Source organism: Primulina eburnea, chromosome 18 (genome assembly GCF_022965805.1).
Source record: "Primulina eburnea isolate SZY01 chromosome 18, ASM2296580v1, whole genome shotgun sequence".
Taxonomy (NCBI): domain Eukaryota; kingdom Viridiplantae; phylum Streptophyta; class Magnoliopsida; order Lamiales; family Gesneriaceae; genus Primulina; species Primulina eburnea.
Window position 1 is genome coordinate 21,595,188 of NC_133118.1, and position 15,911 is coordinate 21,611,098.

The 15,911-nt window shown below is 35.5% G+C and overlaps 1 protein-coding gene across 1 annotated transcript; it reads right to left on the reverse strand.

The window, feature by feature from the left end:
• Positions 1–2,170: 2,170 nt before the first annotated feature.
• Positions 2,171–3,992, reverse strand: LOC140819157 (zinc finger BED domain-containing protein RICESLEEPER 2-like). Its single transcript, XM_073179168.1, has 4 exons — positions 3,512–3,992; positions 2,677–3,428; positions 2,528–2,564; positions 2,171–2,429 (listed from the first exon to the last, which is right to left on the reverse strand). The coding sequence occupies exons 1-3, from the start codon at positions 3,990–3,992 to the stop codon at positions 2,529–2,531; spliced, it is 1,269 nt and encodes a 422-aa protein (XP_073035269.1). The 3' UTR covers positions 2,171–2,429; position 2,528.
• Positions 3,993–15,911: the final 11,919 nt, after the last annotated feature.

Genomic DNA, 15,911 nt, shown 5'->3' on the forward strand with positions numbered 1-15,911 from the left:
TCACCACTTAATAAAAACATACACATACGTAATTTTTTCTTGAAACCAAGCATGCACCATATTTTTCATAATTACCTAAAAATGATAAACGCGATGTATAAACATTTAAATCATGATAAATGTGCTCAGGGCGCTGCCAGGACTAAAATCTCACCCCGGGTGCAAAATGACCATTTTGTCCTTGGAAACCCAAAATGATCATTTTACCCTTAGACCTCTAAATTTCGACCGGAATATTTCCAAATCCCTTAAAACATCCCCAAACATAAGTAAAAGTATAGACATAAACTCGAGCCCGTTTCAAAACTTAATCGATTCGTTTAAAAACTTGGACTAGAGTCCCGGTTTTAACCCGAATCGAACCAAAACTTAACCAAATTTTTCCTAACTCGAACCATGACTCAAACATCCATGACCAACCTCTAATCCACTTATTGCATGCCACTAAGGACATAGAAACAAGCCCCAAAGGTTGCTGGAATTCTCCAGAGAGCACACAAATTTTCCAGCTTGAGCGGTTTAACGTTAAAAATCATATCTCCCTCGTTTCTTATAAGACAATTATGAATTTGTTATCGAATCGAAGATAACATAGAGTGCTACATATCATAAGTTGAACACATTTCCAGAAAACCAAACAATAGGTCACAAAAATTGAAATAACAGAGGGTGACGGGTTTTGAGACACAGAAATTCAACAGCTCGAGCGACTTTACGACAAAAATCATATCTCCCTCGTTTCATATCATAAAATTATGAATTTGTTATTGAATCGAAGAAACAGAGAGTGCTACAAATCATATGTTGAAAACATTTCCAGAAAAATAAACAATAAGTCGCAAAATTTGAAATACCATAGGGTGATGGGTTTTAAGACACATAAATTCCATAGCTTGAGCGACTTTACAATAAAAATCATATCTCTCTCGTTTATTATCAGAAAATTACAATTTTGCTATCGAACCGAAGATAACAGAGAGTACTACAAATCCTGAACACATTTCCATAAAACCAAACAATAATTCACCAAATTTGAAATAACAGAGGATTACGGGTTTTGAGACATATAAATTCCACCCGAAGACTCAAGATATCGATCGGCCCTCTCCTAAAACTCACAAAGCCTCGACTCCAGCCTTATGACATTATCATTTTCAATGTGAATAGCCCCTTGACAAAAAAACTTGGAAAACCCCTTACACCAATTCAAGAAATGTGAGCAACAAGCAAAGAAATCAAAATTTCATGTCAAACTCTTCTCAAAATGCAAGCATGAAGTAGATAATAGAATTCTCATACAAATATATTAAATTCAGCATATTTATGGCTTGTATGAAGAGAAAATGAAAATACAAACGTACCTTGATGTATTTTATGTTGGATCTGGTTTTCTACACGCCCAAACGCAGCGGAAGTTTTAAAATTTTTATTTTAGTTTGAAAAACAAAATAATTTTGCTTTGGGCGTTCGTATGATTTTAACATAACTAAACATACATAGGATGTTTAGAATTATACCTTTGTGAATTAAATCACTGGACTCCAACTATTCCGGGATTAACGGAGATAGCTCTTATTGTAAATCCTCACGAACGTTCTTCGATCTACTAATCCGGTCCACGACTGGAATACTTGTTCCTCTTATAATTTGCACTAGAAAATTATAAGTTGTTTTGCGTAGAGATAGAACACTCTTGTCACAAGAAATAATTTTCGAGAGCAGCACCCAAAATTGGGAGGAGCCGAAAAGAGTGAATAATTGGAACAAAGAATTTCGGATGCAATCTTATAATTAAGAAATCTATTCTCCACTGAATGCATGCAATATTAAGGATACAAAAATCATTATTTTAATACTAATAATTCATTTACTTAATTAACCAATTAATTAAGGTAAAGAAAGATTCTTATTGCATGCCCAATCACTGAAAACTAGGAATGTAAATTAGCCGAGCCGAGCCGAGCCGAACAGTATCAGGCTCGGGCTCGGCTCGTTTAACTATTTGCTCGGCTCGAGCCTTTGGTTTGAAGCTCGGGCTCGGCTCGTTCGGAATTTATGAAGCTCGGGCTCGGCTCGAGCTCGGCTCGTTAATGGCTCGTTTATCTTGTTTAATGATCTTGGCTCGGGTTCGGCTCGTTAAACAAGCTCGTTAAGCGAGCTCGAGCTCGGCTCGGGCTCGTTACGAGCCTTTGGTTTGTAGCTCGGGCTTGGCTCGAGCTCCGCTCGTTAACAAATAAGAAAAAAACAACTTAATTAAATAAGTTTCTTTGGGATCGGTTCTTTTTTCTAATGATCAAATAAGAAAAAAACAACTTAATTAAACCCAACAACCAAATAAGAATTCAACATGATAAAACATAAAGAATTACCAGAGCATGAATGAGCTTGCTGTTCTTGCCTCGCTCCCTCGTGAACCCAACTTCAACAACCTAATAGGAATTCAACAAGATAAAACATAAAAGATATTTAAATTAAAACAAACAAACAAACTTCACCAATTCAATGATAAACATTCGATGGTAATGACCTTAATTCAAATGAATCTCCTTAAGCCCCGAATTTTCCTTTTACATACAAGCACAAAAATTCAAAATGTTAGAATTAACCAACCTAAATTAATAGAAAATAACACATATCTAATAAACACACAATTAAATTAAATATCAATTTACTTACATTTTCTTTTCTCTTGACTTGGTACTGGGCACGTAACCAATCTTCTGCACAAAGCAACATCTGAACCGTATCCACTCCCAAATTGGCACGATATGAATCAATAACTCTACCACCAGCGCTGAAAGCCGATTCAGAAGCGACAGAAGTTATTGGAATTGATAGTACATCACATGCCATCTTTGACAAAATCCTAAACTTTAAGTTGTTCATCTTCCACCATGACAATGCATCAAATTCATCATCTTCTTCACACAATACAACCCCTTCCTCAAAGTACACTTCAAGTTCAGACTTCACTTGCTCCACACTATCAACATTCTTAATATAGTTGGCAAATGCTGTCCTCACTTTACCCTTTCCTTTTGCACTAACAATACTTGAAACACTAGAACTTTCTTTCTGAGCATCACCTGAAACATCCTTTTCAGCAACATTATTTTTGTGAGCATCAACATATTCACGATACAACAAACGCAATGTCTCACGAACTGTAACGATGTTCTCAATTGCATCAACTTCAGAATAGATTTCTGGAAAACACCATTCAATCAACTTCATCTTATTCCTTGGATCTAATACAGCTTCCATAGAAATTAACAAGTTACAGTGACCCCAATACTTGTCGAATTTAGTCTTCATTTTGTTAACCATATCTTTCATGAAACTACCTTCACCCATACTTGTATTATTCAACAACCTCTTTATGTTATAAAGTTCAGGTAGAAAAAAATTTGAAGTTGGATATTCTGAACCTGAAAAATGTAGATAACTATATTAGATATTCAGACAATAAACAATTTTATTAAGAAACAAGATTCAAGTTTAATATTATTACCTGAAATGATGTGGGTAACTTCATTAAATTCTTGAAGAAAAGAACAGACTACACGGACTTTCTCCCAATCCTCCTCACTTGGCAAAGTGTTATAAGTAGGATCCCTTTGTTGATATCTTGGGAAGACGTCCTTGAACTCTAGAGCAGTAGACAACATGCAATATGTTGCATTCCACCTAGTGCAACAATCCATTACTAGTTTCTTTGAAGATAATTGCAACTGTTTTGCAATTTCACCGAAAATATTAAGACGAAACTCTGAGGCAGATATGTGTTTCACACTCTCACGCACATTGGAAATAATATTTTGTATCTCCGAAAGCCCATCTTGTACCAAAAGATTCAAGATATGCGCACAACATCTCACATGAAACAATTTTCCACCGAGAGGAAGATTGTTTTTATAAGAGAGATTCTCTTTCAACATCCGAATAACTACATCATTGTATGTAGCATTATCAACTGTGATTGTCCACACCATGTTTTCAATTCCCCATTCAACCAAACACTTATCAACACATCACAAACAACTATACCTGTATGAGGTGGGGGGACATCACAAAAATTCAAATTCCGCTTTTGCAAATTCCAACTGGAGTCCATATAATGACAAGTGACAACCATATATGAAATTTTCTGATCAGACCTCCATAAATCCGTAGTCACACTGACCCTATTTATGTACTTTAATTCTGCCACTAATTTTTTCTTCTCTATTTCATAAGAAGTAATACAATCTTTTTTTGGCAGTGGCACGACTGATTTTTTGATAATGTGGACTAGAATTCTTCATCAGTAAGTTGAACAATTCATACTCTGCAAAGACGAATGGCAATTCATGAACAATAATCATGTGAGAGACAATCTCCCTGATCTTCGCTTGATCGTATCTGAAATTCTGCACTGCATTAACAGATTCTGACTACGACATGGTTGTGCTTATACTTATATTTTTTTGTCCTTTCTCGTTCATCTGCTTCCTTATACAACTTCTGCTATGCCTAATTAAATGTGATGTATAACCAGACTTAGTATATGTCATTCGATGTTTGCAATGAATACATTCAGCCTTTATCAACCCATCTGAAAGAATAATCTCTTTAAAATCAATCCATACAGAAGATGTGCGTTTCCTTTTCTTCGGGGCATATGGATTATCGCCTTCATCTTGAATATTATCAAGTTCAACCACAGCCTTTCTTTGAGAAGTTTCATTTGTATCATTTGCACTTGGTTGAACTCCTCCCAAAACAGGAGTTATGCATGATTCTTGAGCAGATGATGTGTTTGGAGTCGACATGTTTGGAGCTGATGAACAACAATAAATACATTAATTAGTACCAACAGATTACAGTACTCATAATATTGCATTCAACCAATCCAACAAAACGGAGAGGCTGAAACTTATAAGTATAAGTTTCAGCCTATAAGTTTCAGCCTTATAGTACTCATAAAAAACGTAAGGTTGGATGAGCCGCCAAGCTAGCTAGGAAAAGGACTTCTCAACTTGTAGCTCTTGATAATACAAGACAATAGACTACAGAGTTTTTGAACACAACAATATATCAATTACAATATCGAAAAACTTACTCCATCTAATGGTCCATTAGAATACACTTGACTTATAAAATCTTAACACCATGTATTTCAAACTTTTGATAAGGTTGGTGGTGGCCATTTTCAATAAATAACTCAACAGAGGTACGACACACAAGAAATTAACCAATTATCGTTCTAATCAATACCATACCTCGGGAAACTGGTGCCGGACTAACTCAGTGCTTTGAACGGTGGTGGTGGTGGTGGTGTTTTGCTTCCCTCTCGGCGAGTGAAACGGCGGTGGTGTTGGTGGTTCGAAGCCAATGGCGAGTGGAACGGGGTGTTAGGGTTAATTTCGAAAGAAAATGTGGATGGATATTGTAGTATCCCGATACCTAATTTGAGTTAATTATTGGATTAATTATATTTCGGTGGATCGGAAGGACCAAACAGGGTTCGGATCGTCCGATCAGGGTTCGGAGCGTCCGAACAGGATTCGGATCGTCCGAGCCAGGTGGCTAGACTCGTGGAAGGCATGCAGGATTCGGATCGTCCGATCAGGGTTCGGATCGTCCGATCAGGGTTCGGATCGTCCGATTAGAGTTCGGATCGTCCGAGACAGGTGGCTGGACTCGTGGAAGACATGCATGGTTCGGATCGTCCGAAGTGTACCGGTTCGGATCTTCCGAAGTGGATCGGAACGTCCGAACATTGGCTATAAATAGAGGCGCGAGGCTTCATTTATTAGGTGATTCTGGAACGGGTCACTACAGATATAATGAGCTCGTATGTGAAATAAAGGATATAAATAAAGAATCAGTGACGGTTGCGAAAAAGCCGTCGCTACTTGCGACGGTTTTTTAAACACTCCGTCGCTAATTGCGACGATTTACCACACCGTCGCTAAGTAAATCGGCGACGGTTTAAAACCAACCGTGAATGGAAATGTGATTACATAAGAAAATTGATGTGTAAGGGCAGTGTCTCTCGCGCATATGCGCGACACCGATGGGCGCATATGCGCGACGTAGGCAGAAGACCTCGCGCATATGCGGGATCTGTCGCGCGCATATGCGCGAGGAGGCCAGTAGCTTCGATGCGAGAACAGAGGCACTCGCGCATGTGCGCTTAAGTGTGCGCGCATGTGCGCGTAAAAACCGTCGCTATTAGCGACAGAATGTTTAAAAATTGTCGCTGATTAAATCAGCGACGGTTTGTTATCAAAAAACCGTCGCTAAAGTATATTTTAGTTTCCTTTATTAATCTACGCGATTCATCTTATTACTTCAGCATGAACTTACTTTTTTACTTCGTCAACATTGATATTTCGAAGTAAAATATAATAATAAAATATAGTGAAGCCCGTGTTTTTAAACATCCGAAGTAAAATATATTATTTTACTTCGCTTGTGTTATTACTGAAGTTATTGGTAATGTATTACTTCGTAATTTATTATTGCCGAAGTAAAGCCGCTAACAAACCATCGCTAAATGTTCAGTATATTTTAGTTTCCTTTGTTAATCTGTGCGGTTCATCTTATTACTTCAGCATGAACTTATTTTTTTACTTCGTCAACATTGATATGCCGAAGTAAAATATAATAAAAAAATATAGTGAAGCCCGTGTTTTTAAACATCCGAAGTAAAATATATTATTTTACTTCGCTTGTGTTATTACTGAAGTTATTGGTAATGTATTACTTCGCAATTTATTATTTATTTTTTGTAAATATTTTAATTTAATCTACAAGCAAATAAAATCATTGAATTTTGGTTATTCTATCTTCTAGACAACTGACAAAATATGATTTAATTAATATTTTATTATATTTATCAAAAAGTGTTCAACTCTTTAATGATATAACATATTTATGCAATATATTATTTAAATACAAAAATTGAAAATTAAGATAACATAATTTTTTTATATTTCATACTATATTATTGGAAGTATTAAATTTGTATATATTAATTTTTTTCTGAGAAACTTCTTGCATATATAACTCATTCAAAAGATTATAGATTTACAAAATAAAACAAATCATATTCAATTTAATATTTTGTGAAAAATATATGTTCACTTCATCTACGAGCAAATAAAAACAAATAAATTTGATATTTCTTATTATCAATCATAACTCATAAAGAGAAATATTGAGCAATAATGAATAATTTTTGTAAAGATTTATTCATAATAATTTTAAAAATTTACCTTCAAAGATTTGTCATTTCAGATTACATAAATCTATAATTGATTTACTTATATCCATCTTTATAAAAATACATCTTCGTTATACAAGTGGAGCTATGTCGATTTTTTTTTTTTAATTATGTAGTGCATAAATGAGATGTTATGTTGGAAGAAAAATAATTGTTATCATAACACTGGTTGTACGCTTGCTTGCAAAAAATGGGGAAAACAAATCGAATGAACAATTGTTTTCATTCAACTTAGCCTATTTGAATAAACGTGGTCCTCGTTATTTAATAGGGGAAAAATTCACGCATATATGAGAAAAGTTAATTGATTTGTGTTCAATTTTGTTATTACGATTCATTTTATAGGAAAAGTGAAAGATAAGCATCTTTAGTAAGTCTCAAATTTGAAACCTACTCCCCTAAGTCAGAATGGTAAAGTGGGTACTATCATCAATACAAGTAAGTCTACTGAAAAATGAATGAATCCCAAAATATATACTTTCAGATGAACTCTTGGATAATGTTCTAAAAGTTGGGTCTCATATCTCAAGGAGTACTGTCAACTACTTTTAAAATCTATTGTTTTTTTAACAATTTTAGGATATTAGATTATATGAAATATTGATTGAATATGATACATGTATCTGCTTTATAAATTTTAATTAGATATTATGAGCGTAAATATATATTTTTGATACAATTTTATTAGAATCCAACCTAATAACTTATATTTGAGAAGCTCATATCCCAAAAAGTAAAATAAAAGATATTTAACATCATATCATTATACAAATTAAGTTTTTGTGGAAAAAATATTTTCATTTTATTTACAAGAAAATAAAACAAAAGAATTTTATTATTTTAATCTTCTACAAATTAACTTTTTTGTGAAAAAAAATTTACAAATTAAGTTTTTTGTGAAAAAATTCTTTTTCACTTCATCTATAAGCAAATAAAACCAATATATTTTGGGTTTTCAATCTTTTCAAATTAATATTTTTGTGAAAAAACTTTGTTCAATTCATCTACAAGAAAATAAAAATCAAATAATTTTAAATTTTCAGCTTTTTTTGGCAACTTGATCATTATCTAACATAAATGTAGTTTGACAATTTTGTCCTTATCATAATAACTGATTTGACAAAAACATCCTTACTAAATTTTTTCTGTATGTACAAACTAAGGACAAAGTTGACAATACACAATAGAAAAACTTTGACCTTAATTCACACTTTTATAATATGTATAGATTTTTAATTTTTAATTTATTATTATTTATCATACATAATTATTTTAATATTATAACTTATTAATTATCTCAAATTCGAGCTCACGATCTACCTAAACGAGCCGAGCTCGAACCCGAGCTCGTAAACCACTTAAACGAGCCGAGCTCGCGCTCGAGCTCACGATCTAACTAAACGAGCCGAGCTCGAACACGAGCTCGTGAACCACTTAAACGAGCCGAGCTCGAGCTCGAGCTCACGATCTACCTAAACGAGCCGAGCTCGAACCCGAGCTCGTGAACCACTTAAACGAGCCGAGCTCGAGCTCGAGCTCACGAGCCAGCTAAACGAGCCGAGCTCAATTTTGAGCTCACGAACCTATTATCGAACATGTTAACGAGCTAACGAGCCGAACATCATTAATCTCAAGCTCGGCTCAACAAAATTGTCGAGCCCAAAATAAGGCTCGGGCTCGGCTCGATAAGCTTAACGAATGAGCCCGAACGAGCTTTTTAACGAGCCGAGATCCCAAAAACTCGCGAACAGCTCGGCTCTTTTACATCCTTACCGAAAACTTTTGGGAAGAGTCAAAAGGGTCAATTCTTGTTTCTCAAACCTTCGGTCATGCCATTTATCAATTAACCAAAATAATATATTTTATTATTTCAGTCAATTGTAGTTTCTTTAATTAATCACATTAATTAAGTTAATGGATTTCAACATATATTTGATTCTCGAAAATATTACACCACTAATCATGCAATATTATTTTCTTTCTGTGCAAGTTTTTAAAATTATGGTATCATGAATATTTTCATATTACATAACTCAATACCATATTTTATAAAAACTTAACGGGCTATATTTCAACTCAATTAAAATATAATTAATTATTAAAACCCATTTGAACTTTAATAAATTTGCATGATGGGCTTATACTCTTACAAGACCATGTTCCATGCTCCCATTACATTAATATCATCATAATCCCAATCGACGATCCAACATCATCGATGTGATAATTTTAACTTATTTGTTATTATGATGCACACTTTAATTTCGAGATCACCAATGTCTAAATAAGGCATGTGTACTCCTTTGACTGTCTTAACAGTCATGCTCTCAAAATTTCTATAAGCTTTTATAAATTTTATTTATAATCTTATCGATTGATCATATCAAACGTATTTCTTATAAATTCAACTCATTGAATTTATTATCTCAACGGGAACAAGTAAACTAGTGCTTGTGTGACCCTCAATGTTTCAGGGATACAGCTAGCCGTGGGTTCACAACTCTTTGTGATTCAGAATAATATTTATTCTTATTCGGGCTTACCCTAGTTAGCCCCATTCTTTTCATCAACACCTTGATCAAGAATGTCAGAACTCATTTCTGATTGCACCCATCGGATCATGGTAAGAGCGTCTAGTAGCATCGCCCCATGATCCCCTAGGTATCACTGATAGTGCCTGCAAGAACCAGTGGATTATGATTAGCGTACAGTACGGTCCCTTCATCTCATATATCCCGATCGAATCTGCAACCATTGGTTCATCGAGGGTTGCATATTAACTCGATAACTATGTGATAACTATAATAGTGGCATCGCGTGTACTAGTTGAGAACTCCTTCTCTAACGTACATCTCATATTCTGGCCAGAGATTCCATGCACTATTATTTCATCATATCACACAGGATATCCACACCCGTAGGTGAGCGGTGAATCCCCGACTACAATGCACTGGCTCCTATATGTGTCGCAACTGTACCCAACCTCGCTACCTGATGACTCTCGTGGAACCGGTAAACGAGTCAAAGCACAGCCCTAGCATATAGAGCCTCAGTGTTGTCCCGGGTCGTAAGGAATAATGGTGTACAATCATAACCACGGACTTATCCTCTCGATGAATGATAACCACTTGGAAAGTCCGAGGGAGGGTTGTTCGGTATCATCATATGACTACTCATCTGCATGTTTGGACATCTCCATGCCCTTACCAAGAAACGCAGTACACAACATCACATATGCTAGTCTCGAGATCAAGCGACCTTTATCCCTGTTTTAGGTGGATGAATCGACTAGGAACGAATTTAGAATATGCAGTGTTTACAAATGAGTTTTAACATCGAATTACGATTCATTTGTATTAAATCATAATCAAGGACTTTATCTATGTTGTTTGCATGGGTATACAGATAAAGTATAACGAAACCATTAAAAGTTTAATTAAAATAAAGATTGTTTATTACAACTGAGTTAATAAAATCCCTAGCCAACCGTTGTCTTGCAGGGCATCTACTTTAACATTTTACGCAAGAATGTCGAAGAACAAGTGTCGGGGGAGCGCTGGAGGAATTTCTTTTGCAAGAAAATGGGATGGACGATGCTTCCTTAGGCTTTGCTGCTGGAAAACCGAGAAGAATGAAGAAGGGAGGGGGAGGTGTCGCCAATGAAGAGTAAAATAGGTTTAGTGGAGTTTAGGTGAATAATTAAATAATATAATAAACTTTAAGGGGCCAATAATTATGGATTAAGGAGTTTACAAAGAGTTTTGGGCCCAAAAAGTTAAAAATAGGCCCAATGAGCCCGAACAAATTCCTGAAAAATCTTTCGTGTTAGTAAATTTCTGAAAATATTAACCGAACCCATAAAAAGTCATTCTTTCGATAAAATTTGCGTACCGATGAAAAATATGCTTTGGCGGATAAAAATACCCAACAAAGCTCATTTCTTGATAAATACATTTGAAACACCTTATATTAATTATTTAAAAATTAATTATGTAATAAAAATAATTTTCCTGATAATTCCCCGGTATTCGTTCCTCGTTCGAGCATTAAATGCAACTTAAAAATCCTAATGCATGGACTTTAATAAACCAAGAATTAAAACCACATATTTATGTTAAAATAATGAATTTAATGCATACAAATAAATAAATTAAAATACATAAGAAATGGGCAACTTGCGTGCAGGTGGCTTACGTCGACCTTCAAATATTTGGGACGTTACAGTTTCAGTTTGGCAGTGTATAAGTCCAAACTGAAGTGGGTTATTATAGTTTTTGTAATTAATCAAAGACTTTTAGTGGAAAACATATCCTTGTGATTGAAGGGGGTGACGTAAGAGCATTTGAAGCCTCCGAACATCCATAAAACCTTTGTGTTCTTTGTTTCAGTTATTTTTTGAGTATTAAATCTATCAGTTAGTTTATTTTCGCACTTAAACTAGTTAACTGATTGATATCGACAACAAGATTCTTGAATTCAGTTTATCACTATAATGATTCACCATTATTGAAAAAGAGTCAAAAATCTTACAGTGTTTATTCAACCCCCCTTTCTAAAAACTTTGACCCTTCAAACCGATTCTAACAGGCCTACCTAGACCATGGCTTGGACCCACCAAGGTCAACACCACGGCATGGTTCAACCCACGTATCCGTTCCCCTTTTCTTTTCCTCACCCGATCGGCCAAACATCACAAAAACCCTAGGATCTGATCGGCTCTCCCATGGCTCAATCCAGATCAGACTCAAGAACCTAGACACCCTTGATCTGAACGTGTACAACCCTTACAAGTCTTAATCAAGCAGCCCCTTACAAACAAGCAATGGAAAGCGTGAGTAACATGCCAAAACATATGTATATTTCGTGTCAAAATTGTGTAAATCCAATGCAACATGATAGATCTAATATTTCACATGTAAAAACATATAAGTAGACATATATTTTGATGTGAATAATGAGAAAAACGAGGTATAGGGCGTGCCTTTGCGTAATTACGCTCGAAAAACTTGATATACTCGTGTAGAACAGGCACCGGAGGGACCGAAAAGTGTTCTTTTGAAAAACCTTGAGATTAACCAAGGAGAGTGGCTGCTGGAATTTCTAGAATGCTGCTGGAAATGGAGATGAGGGGGGACCGAATTGGGATTAGGGTTATGGAGGGTAGGCTTAATTATTATAATTAGTATAATAGGCTATTAATTAAAAATAATGAGGTTAAGTTGCCTATAATCAATACAAAATGTGAGCCTTGATATCAAGACTTGATACTGAGGTTAATTTTCCTATAATCGAAACCTAGAGCGCCGGTTTCTGTCCTCAAGACTTGATATTGTCGCGCTGGGGCACACGACACACAAGAAGTAGCGCCCTAGCGTGTCATGTTCTGTCTGTATGCTTGGTTTCGAATTAGCAAAGTTATCAACATGAAAGTTGTAGATCTTGTCTTTTCTTTTGTTTGTCACCAATCTCACTCAATCTGGATATCGGACGTGAACGTTATGCGCATTCTCCCAAAATGTGTCAGTGTCGGAACTTCAATGCACACGATACACTTCAGGATTATTTTTCCTATATTTTCAAATGGATTTGGACAAAACTCAAACTTTAAATTTCTCGTACTATGTAGTAGCAATTCAATGAAATTAGTTTCATTACATTTGGAATAATACTCAGATAATTATGTTGAAAACTGTCACATGTGTCACTTCTCTATTTCGGTTTAGCATATTATTCAACTACTACTACAATCTTTCATTATCAAGATATAATTTCTCTAATAACATAATAATCTCATGAAATATCGATAATTAAGGTATGATTTACGATAATACGATTCGCGGTCCTTATATCTAAGTATATAACTTCGGTAAACATATACCATGTCACCAGTTATAATACATATCAAAACTAAAATCAGTAAATTGATCATTATACATTGAATACAATGGAAGGTGGAATAGAATCAAATAAGTGTGGATATGATTCTCGCATCTTGCTTTATGATATATGTGGATTTTACGTGTTTTTCATATTATGTGATAGCTCATTATGTTGCATATATCGTTTAGATTTCATGAATTTTGTGACATTTTGGATATATTATGTTTTATTGTTGGTCATGTGTCTCGTGGGTGAAAATGCAGGAAATTCGTGAATTAACTAAATAAATTCGAGATTCATCCGCCCGGGCGCATATTTATGTCCACCCGGGCGCTTGCAAGGTGTGAGGAAAAAAAGAGTTTTTGCGAAAGTCATCCGCCCGGGAGGAAATTTATGTCCGCCCGGGCGCGTCGATTGAAAGTTTAATACAAGATCTGCGCAAACCATCCGCCCAGGCGAAAAATCATGTGCGCCCAGGCGTGTTTGTATGATATTAGGGGATATTCAGACATTATTCAGCAGCAAGGAGACTAAGGAGGAGAAAAAAGCTTGGATCAAGGGCTTGTATTGAAGATTTCGGGATTTCCGGGCATCGTTCTTCGCATTTTTCGTCAAGTCTAGTATTTCTTATTTTGTATTTACCGTTTACACATTGTTTTGTTCATTTTTATTGTGAATTCAAGTAGCTAACTTAAAATATTTGTTGGTATTTAAGGGGTTCCTACACCAAACTTTGATTTGATTAATTCACATGTTGATGTTGATTTATTCTTGATTGTACTACTGTTTTCATTACAATTATTAAAGTGTAGCTAACTTTAATAATAATCTTATATTGCGAGCGAGTTCGAGAGAATAGCTTGTGATAGGAACGATTAGCATAGTCCGTGGATCTACAATTTACATAGACATATGAAATTCGATACACGCCGATAGTCATAGTCCGATCGAGCGAAAACTAAGGGATTTCATAGATTGATATGCGATTCACTCTTGATAAATAATTAAAGACATTTAATTACTTCACTGAGTAGAATTAGTTTGGCATGGCTCGAGAGGGCGTGTTCAATTGAATAGGAAATCCTGTCAGAAGCATACATCACTATCGAACAAATCAATTAATTAACGAGGTGTAGGTGAATTGAAATTCCAAACAAATCCATTTATCATCGAAATTTTTTTAAGTGGTTAGAGTTTATATTTCAGCATTTAATTCTTGACTTGTTCATTGAATTTTAATTTAGTTATAGTAGTCGTAAACAACCATTCATATTTTGTTGCTAAAGATTTGAAAATTGAAAATAATAATTGCAAAATACAGTTTTCAGTGGAACAATACTCGTACTCGCGTACATTATACTATTACTTGACATCGTGCACTTGCGATTAATTTTCCAGCATAAAAAATCATATTTTTATTAAGGATTCCACAGTGAAAGTTTTGCTCGATCAAGTTTTTGGTGCCGTTGCCAGGGACTGTTAATTCATAATTTTAGTTTTAGTTATTTTCTTTAGCATTGTTTTATTTTTATTGAGTTAACACTCCATATTCTATTGCAGATATCTTTTACAGTGCATGCCAAAGTCACTTGACGTGGAGCTTGAGCAGTTTGACCCTGAGATTGAAAGAAATTTCCGCAGAAGAAGACATCAGCAGAGACAAAAGGAACTAATGGAAAGGCACGAGCACGAGCATGAGGAGGAACACCATGAAGATAGACATGTTGAGATGACACGCCGCATACCAATGCTAGAGTATGCCCAACCTTCTTTGGATGGTGCACGCCCCAGCATTTTGAGACCTATTGTGTGGGTAAACCACTTCGAAATCAAGCCAGCTATAATTCAGATGATTCAAAATACCGTCCAGTTTGGAGGATCTGTAGTAGATGACCCAAACACGCACATCGCAGATTTTCTTGAAATATGCGATACTTTTAAATTTAATGGAATTTCTGATGATGCTGTTATGTTGCGTTTATTTCCTTTCTCCTTACGTAACAAAGCTAAAGCATGGTTAAATTGTTTGCCTGTAGGTTCGATCACCACATGCGAGGACATGGTGAAAGCATTTCTCATTAAATACTTTCCTCCATCTAAGACCATAAAGGCATGGGAGCGTTTCAAAGATCTATTATGAAGATTTCCTCATCACGAACTGTCGCTTGGGTTAGTCTTTCAAACTTTTTATTATGGTTACTCACTCCTAATCGTACTATGATAGATATTGCTGCTTGTAGGAACCTATTGAGAAAAACTACTGAGGAAGTATACGAGTTATTGGAGGAGATGGCTGCTAGAAGCTATCATCCTCAATCTGAAAGGAACAACCAACGGAGAAGTGCAGGAGTTCACCAGGTAACTGATCTTTCTGCTATTACTGCTCAACTTGATGTTTTGAATAAGAAATTGGACGGCTTGAATATAGGTGGCATAGCTATGCGTCTTCAAGAGATATTCTATGATAAGTGTGGAGGTGAACACTTTCTGAAGGACTGTCAAGATGGCAATCCATTCTATGTGCAAGAATGGGTACCAGTGAATCAAGTGGGAGTCCAAAATCGTCCAAAGAAATGATCCGTATTCGAACACATACAATCCTGGATGGAGGCAACATCCCAACTTCTCATGGGGTGGCCAAAATAGCCAGAATCGACCACAGAGAGGACAACCATATGGAAAACAACCAATGTACAGATCTGACCCTCCTAGAGAAGAAAAGCTCAATTTGGAGCAGATGATGTATAAGTTTATCTCATCT